General features: G+C 36.7%; 1 protein-coding gene and 1 long non-coding RNA gene across 3 annotated transcripts in view; both read right to left on the bottom strand.

Annotated features, from left to right (window-relative positions):
• LOC134792135 (uncharacterized) overlaps window positions 1-12,893 on the bottom strand; it is a 688,366-nt gene that overhangs the window by 508,280 nt on the left and 167,193 nt on the right. The gene's annotated exons all lie outside the window — the stretch shown is intronic.
• On the bottom strand, window positions 1,169-12,013 carry LOC134792129 (acidic leucine-rich nuclear phosphoprotein 32 family member A). Of its 2 annotated transcripts, XM_063763339.1 has the most exons (7): window positions 11,781-12,013; window positions 9,811-10,187; window positions 9,204-9,289; window positions 7,882-8,016; window positions 6,764-6,844; window positions 2,562-2,663; window positions 1,169-1,736 (listed from the first exon to the last, which is right to left on the bottom strand). In XM_063763339.1, exons 1-7 carry the CDS (start codon window positions 11,826-11,828, stop codon window positions 1,657-1,659), a joined length of 909 nt encoding a protein of 302 aa, XP_063619409.1. In that variant the 5' UTR covers window positions 11,829-12,013; the 3' UTR covers window positions 1,169-1,656. The 2 variants fall into 2 exon arrangements, with proteins under 2 accessions (XP_063619409.1, XP_063619410.1); XM_063763340.1 differs by lacking the exon at window positions 7,882-8,016 and having other exon boundaries at window positions 11,781-12,011.

Genomic DNA, 12,893 nt, shown 5'->3' with positions numbered 1-12,893 from the left:
GATATTCTAAAGTGCATTAATTGCTCTTTCATTAAGATTAAAATGATTGTAGAAAAATACTCTCTGAACTCATTTGGATGTCAAAGACTTGATTGAATTAATTTACTACGCCCAATGGAATTTAGTGATACTGATAAACGTTTCAGTTATCATTAGTGAGATTGCTAAACATTAAAAATCCACATATACAAAGTAACAAAACTTAATATTAAATTATTACAATATAAAACTACTGAAAAACGCTTCAGCGTCAAAATTAAGGTATCGACGAGACGTTTTGTCAAACATGGATTAGTTAGAAAAGAAATCATGTTATGTTTACAATGAACTCTAAGGGTAGTCCATGTTGTATGTGGCATACAACATAATCGATAAGGCGATAATCATAAGTGTTGTAATTTGCAACTAATTTGTCTTTATCTCACATTTATAGACGGGACTATCGCGAATTTATTTTATTACCTTTATTTACCGACGTTTCGAAACAGGTTTCACTGGTGGTGGTCGCGGCTAACTGAGAAATAAGTTGCACAAATCTCTGTTTTGACATTTTGCTGGAACATCATTTTGGATGATAAATATTTAATAACATTCATTTGGATTTGATTTTGTTTGATATTTTACATTTAATATTTGCTTCGGGTTGGTGTGGTGAAAATATTGTGTTTCACTCGGGGGCAAATTTTGTTTAACCTTCGTGCTTTGAAACCCTCGCAACGCTCAAGATCTCGCTCGCTACGCTCGTGGTTCCAGGTACGTGGTTAGACCCGTCTATAAATGTGAGTTAATAATTATGTGTTCAAAACGCGAAAGTTTTAAATATTATACTTTGTCTTTACTGTATATATTTCATTTATTAATTTCATCATTCATTGGCTGCCATAACTATCAAAATCTTGCTTGCGGCTTATTTCCAACAGCAACTTTGGTCTAAATTATCTTAGTCACAAAAACATGGAAAAAAGCCGCAAGGCTCTACATTAAATTTAACACTAGAATGGATTCCAAGGGCACTGATAATTTACTGTCTTGTTCCTTTACCTTAAATCTAATTTTAATATAATTGATACCAAAACTTTTGAGAGCTATTTTAATTTAATGCTAGTTTCTTGCACTTTCATTTCAATGATTAGACTAAAATTAAGTATGTCAATAGAATAAAAAAATATTACTACATAAACAATTTTATTGAAACATTAACTTGTCGGACAACAAACTACAGATTACACGCAAAAGACATCAACATCGTAATGATAGAAAAAATTCTGATGGCGCCGAGGCGCTTAAACGCATTCACTGCCAGGGAGCGGTGGATTAGGAATAAACTTGTATTACGATGAACGCATATTATTATGTGCGTTGGTGGCAGTGAATGTGTTAACATTAAGTTAACACTAAGAGAAGAAGCGGGTGGTGCTAGAACAGGGGTTCACAACTTTTTTTGCAAAAATATTTTCATGTCAATTTTTTTTATAGTAAGGCTCTCGCTACGCCGCCTCAAACACGCTACCGGTTGGGAACTCCTGCGATATAGTCTCACAGCTGCCAACTAGTCTATGGGGATGACTGTACCTCTGTTGTGATCAAGTTTATTGTCCGATGCATCGGAGGCTGTACACTTACGAACTAGTAAGATAACTCCGCTTAAGGCAACCCTCAATTCTCTTCGTCGTCCTCGTGTTTCCGCTTTTTACCCCGAGTGCTCTCCTCGGGCTCACCGTCTGCGTCTCCCCCATCTGTATGGAAAACAACAGCTCATTAACACTACTTTTGTATTACAAGCTTGGTACAGATTAACCTTGAGATTACTTGTTGCTGATAAATTATGTGGTGCTGAAAGTAACGTCATTTTTGGTTTGATAATATTGCTGTGTCGCTAATGTTTTGTTTTCCATATTAAAGAAACAGATTCAATGCGAATGTTCAGACAAATACAGCCATGTGCGTTCAATACACTTGGCATATTTATGCCATAGTACTACTTACTTTGATTTGCGATCCGCGTCAATCTCCTCATCGTCGCTATCCTCCTCATCCTCTTAGCCCTCTTACACAGAGCTGTCTGTCCACTCAGCCATTATAGTGTTACATACCTAGCTTTGACTTGTGATCCGCGTCAATCTCCTCATCGTCGCTATCCTCCTCATCCTCTTAGCCCTCTTACACAGAGCTGTCTGTCCACTCAGCCACTATAGTGCTACATACCTAGCTTTGACTTGTGATCCGCGTCAATCTCCTCATCATCGCTATTTTCCTCATCCTCCTAGCCCTCGTACACGCAGCTGTCTGACTACTCAGTCACCTACATACCAGTGGCGGCGCGTCTATAAAAGCCGATTCCCATCGGCTTGCCTATTTTTGGACGTTTGAGCAGAGTTGTAAAGGAAATATGTAAGCCAATATATGTTTGACGCGCCGCCACTGCTACATACCTACTTACTTTTTTAAATACTTGCTGCTCGTGGATATCAACTTTAGCCAGTCTTTCATCGAGAGCACATCAACGCCAACTGGGGCAATGCCGTCCTGGAAACGTCGGAGGTAATTTTAAAGCTACATACCTATCTTTGACTTGTGATCCGCGTCAATCTCCTCGTCACTGTCGTCATCTTCCTCATCGTCCTCCGAGCCCTCGTACACGGAGCTGTCTGAGCTCTCCTCCTCTGTAATAATAAAAATATCTAATAAGCGTACACAATTAAAACTCGTTTCTAAATCACAACACACACACACACATCACACACATATGGGGTCACATTATGAGCCCTCTTCTTTCTACAATTGAAATCCGTAGTAAAAAAAAATCACACTGTAACTTCTTATGTATTTCCATAAGTAATCCAAAAACAACATAATAGTTAAAAAATATAAGTTTTACTATAAAGATCTTTGTATTGTTTCATTAAGAAAAAAATAAATATACAAAGTGGTTTTGTTATGTCTGAACATACTCTGAGGGGCGAATATGATCATACTGAACAACTTTTACTATGGATGGAACCAAACCCAAAAACAGCACAGCAGTTTCTTTTTGTTCAGTATGTATGACCTACATATTCACCCCTCAGAGTTGGGTTAGACATAACAAAATCCCCTGTATGCCCATAGCATACATAGGGTAATTCGCTATAGTTCGTTTTTTTAGCATTAGAAATAAGGTTAACAATCTTGATGCGTCTTTTAAGAGCGCTCTTACAAGAAAAGTCGAAATAATGCAAAATTGATGATACTAGTCGACGAAATTCAGGACTTTGCGCTCATTATTAGAAACAATGAGTACTTGTTCCAGTAAAAGCGTCTTCTTATCTTTATAAATATCGTTGTAAATATTAGAAAAAGGACTTATTAAATTAGTAATGATTTTTTTTCTGATGGTCGTTTCCGAAAAACCCCGTGAAGCACTGAATGGCGAGCTCTTATTTGGAAATGTTGAGAATTTTACTCTGCTAAACCTGGCTATTTTGTATTACTAATACCCTGTACTTTAGGCATATCAAACTATATTTTTCCTACATACCTTTGAGAAAGAGAAAATCAAAGTAAAACGAACTCGATTTTCTCTCCGAAACAAGTGTCAATTCCTACGAAAATCTACTTAATATCGAAGTCATTTTCATACTCAAGCAATCTGCAACGTTTGCTTATACTGTTGGTATACATTAGTGTTTATGAAATTCTACTATAATTTTTTGAAAACTACTCTATATTACCGATGACGCGCGCTGCGCCAGCTCAGTGCCGCGGCAGAGCTTGTAGAGGCAGGACGTGTGTCGGTCGGCTCCGCACATTTTCAACGGCGACGACGAGGTTTTTTATCATTGTGTGCGGCGGGCGCCGTGTAAAACGCTATACTGTGTGCGTGTAAACCGCAACGAGAGACTTTGATCCTAGCACTGTTTTTATAGTATTATAATTTATAATGGTACAGTTTAATAAACTACCGGACAGGATTAAAAATATTTGAAACGACCTGACATTCTATATGTATTTATTTGACTCAAGATAGTACTCACCCTAATCAGGGTCTGATGATGGAGCCGGAAGGTGGTCACCGGTACCAATCAACCATGCAACTAAACCACTTCGTGTTTGGGCTCGTTTGATTCGGCTCAACAAGATCTTTGACTTAAGATAGTACTCAGGGTCTGATGATGGAGCCGGAAGGTGGTCACCAGTACCAATCAACAATGCAACTAAACCACTTCGTGTTTAGGCTCGTTTTATTCGTCTCAACAAGATCTTTGACTTAAGATAGTACTCAGGGTCTGATGATGGAGCCGGAAGGTGGTCACCGGTACCAATCAACCATGCAACTAAACCACTTCGTGTTTGGGCTCGTTTGATTCGTCTCAACAAGATCTTTGGCACAAGATAATACTCAGGGTCTGATGATGGAGCCGGAAGGTGGTCACCGGTACCAATCAACCATGCAACTAAACCACTTCGTCTTTAGGCTCGTTTGATTCGTCTCAACAAGACCTTGGACACAAGATAGTACTCAGGATCTGATGATGGAGCTGGAAGATGGCCACGGGTACCAGTCTACCATGTAACTGAACCACTTCGTGTTTGGGCTCGTTTGATTTGTCGCAACAAGATCTTTGACACAAGGTAGTACTGAGGGTCTGATGATGGATCCGGAAGGTGGTGACCGGTACCAATCAACCATGCAACTAAACCACTTCGTGTTTGGCTTCGTTCGATTCGTCGCAACAAGATCTTTGACACAAGTTAGTACTCAGGGTCTGATGATGGAGCTGGACTGTGGCCACGGGTACCAGTCTACCATGTAACTGAACTACTTCGTGTTTGGGCTCGTTTGATTCGTCGCAATAAGATGTTTGACACAAGATACTACTCAGGGTCTGATGATGGAGCTGATGATGATAGACAGGTACCCGTCGCCACCTTCGCGCTCCATCATCAGACCCTGATGAGTACTACCTTGTGTCAAAGATCTTGTTGAGATGAATAAAACGTGCCTAAACACGAAGTGGTTTAGTTGCATGGTTGATTGGTACCGGTGACCACCTTCCGGCTCCAACATCAGACCCTGAGTACTATCTTGTGTCAAAGATCTTGTTGAAACGAATAAAACGAGCCTAAACACGAAGTGGTTTAGTTGCATGGTTGATTGGTACCGGTGACCACCTTCCAGCTCCATCATCAGACTCTGAGTATCACCTAGTGTCAAAGATCTTGTTGAGACGAATCAAACGAGCCCAAACACGAAGTTGTTTAGTTACACGATAGACTGGTACCCGTGGCCACCTTCCAGCTCCATCATCAGACCCTGTGTATCTTCAGTGTCAAAGATCTTGTTGAGACGAATCAAACGAGCCTAATCATGTTACTACATGGTTGATTGGTATCCGTGACCACCTTAATCATCATCAGATCCTCAGTACCAGTTCGTTTTTAAACCCTCGTTGATACAAACTTTACAACCTATAGGTACCAAATGCAATGACGAAACATGTAAATAAGCGAGTAGGTACCTATAATTTCTTTCGAGTAATATACCTTCATAAGTACGAGTATGGGGCTATTCATAAATTACGTCGTTTCAAATGGGAGGAGTGGGGGGGGGGGGTCTGGACATCGGATGATGGTAACATGACGTAGGAGGAAACAGATTCATCCGAAGCTTGATTTTTGGATGATTTGAGGGGTGGGGAATGTCAAAAATCGTCAAAAATAGATGACGTAATTTATGAACAGCCCCTATGTACATTTGCACTGCATTTAGTATTTTCGTACTTACCAAATAACAGTTTTAGAACTTTAAAAGTTAAGTACAGTTAGTGTTGTTATGGTTGATTTCAATATGCTTCGCGAAGGATCAAGAATGTTTAATCCATCATTGTAGTGCGAGTGTGGTAGAAGGGATCGGCATACTGAGCTCGCACGGCCTGCCGCAGCGCGTAAAATACCTAAACTCGCTCAACGCCGAAATGTAATAGCGCTCTTAATTGAAAAACACATTTTAAAAATAAGTTACGGCAAATATGTAACAATTATGAATCGAATACGATCATTTATATTCTACTGCTTTCATAAGTAATAGTTATTGATTTTTAAAAAGCGTTTTTCAATTAAAAGACATGTGAAGATCGCTTACCTTCTTTCAAGTTCTTTCTAATGCTAAAAAAACCGGGCAAGTGCGAGTCGTATTCGCGCACGAAGGGTTCCGTACCATAATGCAAAAAAAACGAAAAAAAAAAGCAAAAAAAATAACGGTCACCCATCCAAGTACTGACCACTCCCGACGTTGCTTAACTTTGGTCAAAAATCACGTTTGTTGTATGGGAGCCCCATTTAAATCTTTATTTTATTCTGTTTTTAGTATTTGTTGTTATAGCGGCAACAGAAATACATCATCTGTGAAAATTTCAACTGTCTAGCTATCACGGTTCGTGAGATACAGCCTGGTGACAGACAGACGGACGGACGGACAGCGAAGTCTTAGTAATAGGGTCCCGTTTTACCCTTTGGGTACGGAACCCTAAAAAAACGAACTATAGTAACTGGCCGGTTTTAGTAACTGATGGCCGCCCTAAACTAAAAATGAATTCTATACAGTATACACCTATAAACATAATTCATTTTAGTAAGTATAAGGTTTCAATAACTGGCCACCTTATACTAAAATGAATTCTATTTATAGGTGAATAGAATTCATTGGGCGGCCAGTTACTGGCGAATTACCTTATGTACACAACGCTCAAGAAAGTACAGTATTCAAGGTAGTCAAACTACTAACCAAGGTTTTCATTGTAGACTGCACTGAGTGAAATATCGCCGTCATCTTCGTCATCATCCTCTTCTTCCTCCACATCAGACCCTAGAACAAAGACATACCATACTATTAGAAGTAATAGAACAAATTAAATTATTTTCAGAAAATATTTTAACTTGTTTTTGTTTCAAGTAGAAACACTACTTTATAAATTATAAACTGAAATAAATGTCATATACTAAGAAAAAGTGACCAAGGCCTCCAGTGCCCCAGGCTGGAATCGAACCAGTGTCCTCTGCTATCGCGGCAGGTGCCTGTGCCATTCGGCCACCTTTATAAAGACATACCATGTTACAGCATTACTAGATCTCGCACATTTACAAATTATTGACAGCACAAATGTTAGACATTTGTGACGTTCTCAAGCAAAAGGTACGTTGTCGCTTGCCATAAGGATGCTGACAGGTTATTCGTATAAACATACAAGTAAATTTCGTCCGTATGTTAAGCGACAATGTGTTGGTAACTTCTGCTTGAGATCGTCACATTTTATTAAATTTAGTTTAGTAAACTGGCGGCTAAGTGGCAGCTGTTTGAAGAAACATTTTGTTATTTGTAATTTTTTACGTGAAATTATAAATCAATACACGACAATGTAAAATAGGTCTGTAGATCCTTGTAAGACCAACATAGCAGTAACTTTTAGCTAACTACATTATATGTTATGCTGGCTATTCACATCACTTTATTAGTTTATTTGCATCTCTTGTCTACTATATAAAGAAAAAGCAAATAATGCGAATAAATCGCAAGCTTTAGAAAAACCATTTGGTAATTACATTATACTTATGAATACCCCCGCACCGGCCGCACCAGTGACCCCATGAGAAGAAATACTATATGCAGTCGCCTGTATATCAGAGCGGCCAAGATGCTTATAAATATCTGAGCACGCCTCTATCGTCGAGACGTTACAGTACGTGGATAGATATTTTTGAGCACCTCGGCCGCTGCGATATATCTGATGGCGACTGTACAGTACTAACTACAGTTAATATGTCGTCAGTTACTATTTAACATGAATGGCCACTGAATGAACCGCTAAAAAGAAGAAGCATCACCAACATATACATGATGCTTACTTTTGGTAATATACCCCATGTGAAATAGTAGGCCGTAAATTGTGTACAATACAACAGGGAGAGAGGATCTGCTCTCTGGCGGCCTATCTGAGGGCTCATCGTCAATCACCAGCGGACCCAAATCTATGTCCACATCTGGAAGTCAGTACATTATTGAGATTTGTGTCTTATTGAATATTGAAGTTTGATAATGAACAAAGCGAATATATGGATAATTTAGCAACTACCTTACAATCACAATGCTATGGATATAATGGAGGTGAAAAAAGGTGATTATTGGGATGTTTGGTGTATTTGATACACTACATTTCAGTTAAGGCTCAGTGTTGTGACATACAGTAAAGTGAGTAAAGGGTCAAGTCAACATGACTATAGTGAGTAGTTGTAACTTTAGTATTAAATTTACAACTATAGTTCGTTTTTTTTAGCATTAGAAATAAGGTAAACAATCTTGATGTGTCTTTTAATTAAAAAACACATTTTAAAAATAAGTTACGGCAAATATGTAACAATTATGAATCTAATACGATCATTTATATTCTTCTGCTTTCATAAGTAATAGGTATTGATTTTTAAAAAGCGTTTTTCAATTAAAAGACATGTCAAGATCGCTTACCTTCTTTCAAGTTCTTTCTAATGCTAAAAAAAACGAGCTATAGTCACCATAACCATGACACAATTATGCTTAACCCTTAAAGTTTGAGTCCCTGAGTCAAGAGTCACTTTCATACACAAAACAGGATTGAGATCCCCAAATACACAAAACTACTCATACTTATCATAATAATGTTTTATTTACACATATGTACTGTCATAAGGTATTAAATAACAACATGGACAACATGCCAAATATATGTACAGTCAAGTGTAAAAATCTGGGTGCACAAATCATACTAAAAATATGTCCTATAGCTCTTATGTCACCGAATTAATAACTATGGGACATATTTTTGAGTAAGTTGTACTATAGGTGTACTTTTACACTTGACTGTACACTACCGTAATGTAAAGGTTGATAGATTATTTCTGCAACATGACTGTACTTCGTTGTATTAAGTAAATAAATATCATAAAATGATATAAGGTGCAGCGGGGCAATTTCCACTGTGGGGTAATTTCAACTTATCTTAATATCTTCCATATTTTACATTATTAACTAGAGTGCCATATATGTCCAGATAGCGAAAAAGATGTATTGTGTGTGACTCTCGTTAATAATGTAAAACATGGAAGATATTTCAAATAGTTGAAATTATCCCGCAGTCGAAATTGCCTCGCTGCACCTTAAAATAATATTAATTAATATAAAAAAGTTGACTTACCATCATCCTCACTGTCATTATTCCCATTCATTTCATCCTCTTCCTCAGCATCGCTGTCTTCAGCCTCCCGATCCTCCTTGTCCAGGCTGTAAAAAAAGCACATCAAGTTAAACAGAGCTCTTTAGTTTCAGGTTTCCGATTGAATCATTGTTATCTTCCTATTAGCATGTATCTATGCTTTATTACCATCTTCAATAAGTCTCAAACAAATACGATTTATCCATACTTGGCTTTTGAAACACTTTCGCTGCTGCAGTTAGTCACATACTAAGGCCAAATTGACTTGATGATGCAGCAAATGTGTTAAAAGAAATCATAGGTATCTATGTATACCCGGAATGTAAGTAATAAAAAAAAGTAAAATAAGATATTTATAATCGATATTAAACTTTTGTGCGACATATTTTAAACTGTTTGGTTAAACAATGGTTTCACTCACTTGAATTTACTTGCCAATAGCGACTTAAAAATTCAAGTGAGTGAAACCATTGTTGTCTAAACAGTTTAAGATATTTATAGGTATAGGTATTGGAATATGCACTGAATTACTATGTTCATGATATGAAATAATTGTAACTTGTATATACCTAATAGAAACTAAACTTACCCATCTAAATATTTTAGAGCTGGGTGTAAGGCAAACACCTTGTTCCTGTAGTCCTCAATATTAGTAACATCATTGTTAAAGAGGTCTAGGTTCTTTAGATTTTTAAATTCCTCCAATGGTTTCAGTGTTTCCAAATCCTTGATTTTGTTACCCGAGAAGTTCAGATGTGTAAGTTTTTTGCAGCCGCTGAGGAAATTTAGTCCATTTGATATTCTGTTATCAGAGAGTTCTAATTTCCTCAGTTTGGGAAGTGTGGGGAATCCTTTGAGTGTTGTAAGCCCAACATTGTTAAGGCTTAAAATTTCGAGGTTTGTGTATTCATCTGTCAAACCAACAACATTAGTGCTCCTGCAGTTATCGAGGTTCAATTCCTTGACCTGAAATACATGAAAGACTTTTATGTTTGAAATATTTTTTATTTAAGCGCCATCTAGGAATGTTTAGTACAAACTAAAAAGCTATGTTTAGGTCAACACTTGCTCCTTCTATTTTGTTAAATGAACACTGTATGTAGATATTTTAGGTAATCTAAGATGTCATTTGGATGAATTACAAATAGTGATTAGGTCTTGCGATACTAAGTAAAAAAATAATCAATAATAATAAGTTACTAGGCCGTCGGAGACTGCGATATAATAACAAGGTTAAATTAACAAGCTTGTATGTTGACGTTTTCATAATGTGATATATTCGCAAGGGCTAACGTTTGGAAATAATGTTATGTCTCTAAAATTAAATTATAATTTTGCAAGGCTGTATTCAATTAGTTTAAATTTGTACGCAAAGAGATTAGATTACAAGTACTATTGCTGGCTTTTAACAGTATTGGCAAAGTCAAGTCAAGCCAACCAAACGTCAAAATGGTGTGAGTTGTCAACGCAAAGCCACTTGCGTAGTTTGTAAAATTGAACAAACTAGTGTTTAAACTACGGATATGTTGCATCAAATATGAAAGGAATGTGGTTTTAAATTAGTTTCTACAACAATAAGTAAACGGCGTGTTATTACCGCGTGTAAAATCGTTATCGTTTTCTCTTGAAATGGCGGATGACACGAATCATCGCGACGCAATAAAAATGGCCGCTATATTGGTAAGGCGTGCGTCAATATGGAATTGCAGATGTAAAGTGTTTAAACGAAATGCATTTTAGAAACACATTACAACACGCACTACTTATTAAAAAAAATGTTGTGCCAACAATATCTCCCATTTACTAGTCACAGCGGAAATAGAATGTTAATAGGTGAAAGGGCGCGAAATTGAGCAGACTAAGTAAATTCAGGTGAACTAGTTCACAGAAAACTTTAATTACACACTACAACGACTTGCGAGGTCGAAAGAAACCGGTGTATCGCAAAATATATATCATTGTTATTGGATGCTTTCACTCTTGAAAATACTACATTGAATTTCGAATGGGATAAAGGTTCATAGTTATTGACAGGTCGTAATACTGTAGTATTTTATGGGTTTCATAGTCAATACCAATATATTTATACTTTATATAAACGTGGTAATAAGCTCAAATACATATTTGTAATCTCATAACTCAAAGCTATACCTTTTGCAAGTTTTTCCCAAACTTAACCTCAATATGGAATATTTACATCATGACCGTTTCTAGTGCTTGTGTGCAAACAGATCGGTGAAATAGACGATGTCTGATGCAAATAAGAAAATCCTGTATTTACAGTAACCGATAAACCACGAGAATACAGTAATATCAGCAGTATGTTTGATATGTGCACATGAAACGTAACAATCGGTAATGGCTAATTCCTGTATACAATATCGCCATATCCAATGTTACGGAATGGATTTACATTATTGAATAGTGAGATTACAACACAAACGGATGATTTAGTAAATTTACAGACAAAAACCATAATTTACACGCCTTACACATTAGTATAGACGAAATACGTATCGACAAAACATTCCAATTGATTGAAAAAAAGACTTTATTTACCTGTGAAGGGTTTCTTCCCCGTAATTCCAAGGCGACTCTCTTTTCCATCGTAGCTGTATTTTAATCAACAATCAGAGCACTTTTAAACCACCTTAACAATTATTTTCAAGATTTAATTCACTAGGCTTGGGTTTCAAAACAGAAGGAAACTATAGATACACGAGTGAGTGACGTTGTGCGCCGCCTGTCGGCGAAATACGGCGTTAGCAACCGGAAACGCAGTCAATGTAACAGACTTTATAAACTATTTTAGATACAAAATTAAAGTATTACTTAGTTTGAGTGTATGTAAAAACAAAAAGTATTTATTTATTCTAGACTTACCACACTCTGATTGACAAAAGATGCATATTATGATACCGGAACAGTACGTTTACTTTGTTAGGTTGGCACTAATAATAGGTTGTATGTCTGACGGACAAATAGCGGGAGCTTTTGAAATGTAGGTGTAGTGTAAGAAAGCCGGTATTGTATTCCAATGAGTACCACTGACTTTGAGTACTTATAAATCGATGTAAATAATTAAGATAAATGCATATTTATGTATTCTATTGTGTACCTAATAATCGCTTTTCGTAATTCTCTAAAATGATCTTTGATTGAAGCATCATAATTAACTTTTGTTATAATTAGTGAGGTAAACTTTACGGGCCTGATTTAGTTAAATTATGTTTTATATATATAAATCATTTATTCCAGACAACATCGATCCATAGTATACATTTAAGATAAAATTAAAAATAAATAAAATTAGGTATAGGTATAAGTAACATAAAGATTCATGACTAGACAATTAAAATTAAATTAAACTTAGTATTTGATAACTGCTTTATCCCTTTCTTGCAAATACATAAGTCAAAAGACAGATAAAGACAAACGATTATTAGCTTAATTGAGGCTTGTAGCGCGTTTATGAATAAGCGGGTAAGTATTATGTATTACAATTTTATTTACAGTACATATGTGCCCTGTTTATCAAAAGCTTGTAACTTGTAATACAAGTGGAAGTCCCTTTTTGACAGCTTTTGTTAGAAAGGGACTTCCATTGTATTACAAGTTACAAGCTTTTGATAAACAGGGCAATGGTCCTACTTTTCCGCACTAGTGCGTGAA

The sequence above is a fragment of the Cydia splendana genome, chromosome 7 (assembly GCF_910591565.1).
Source record: "Cydia splendana chromosome 7, ilCydSple1.2, whole genome shotgun sequence".
Taxonomy (NCBI): Eukaryota; Metazoa; Arthropoda; class Insecta; order Lepidoptera; family Tortricidae; genus Cydia; species Cydia splendana.
This window is presented reverse-complemented; position numbering and strand designations above follow the sequence as displayed.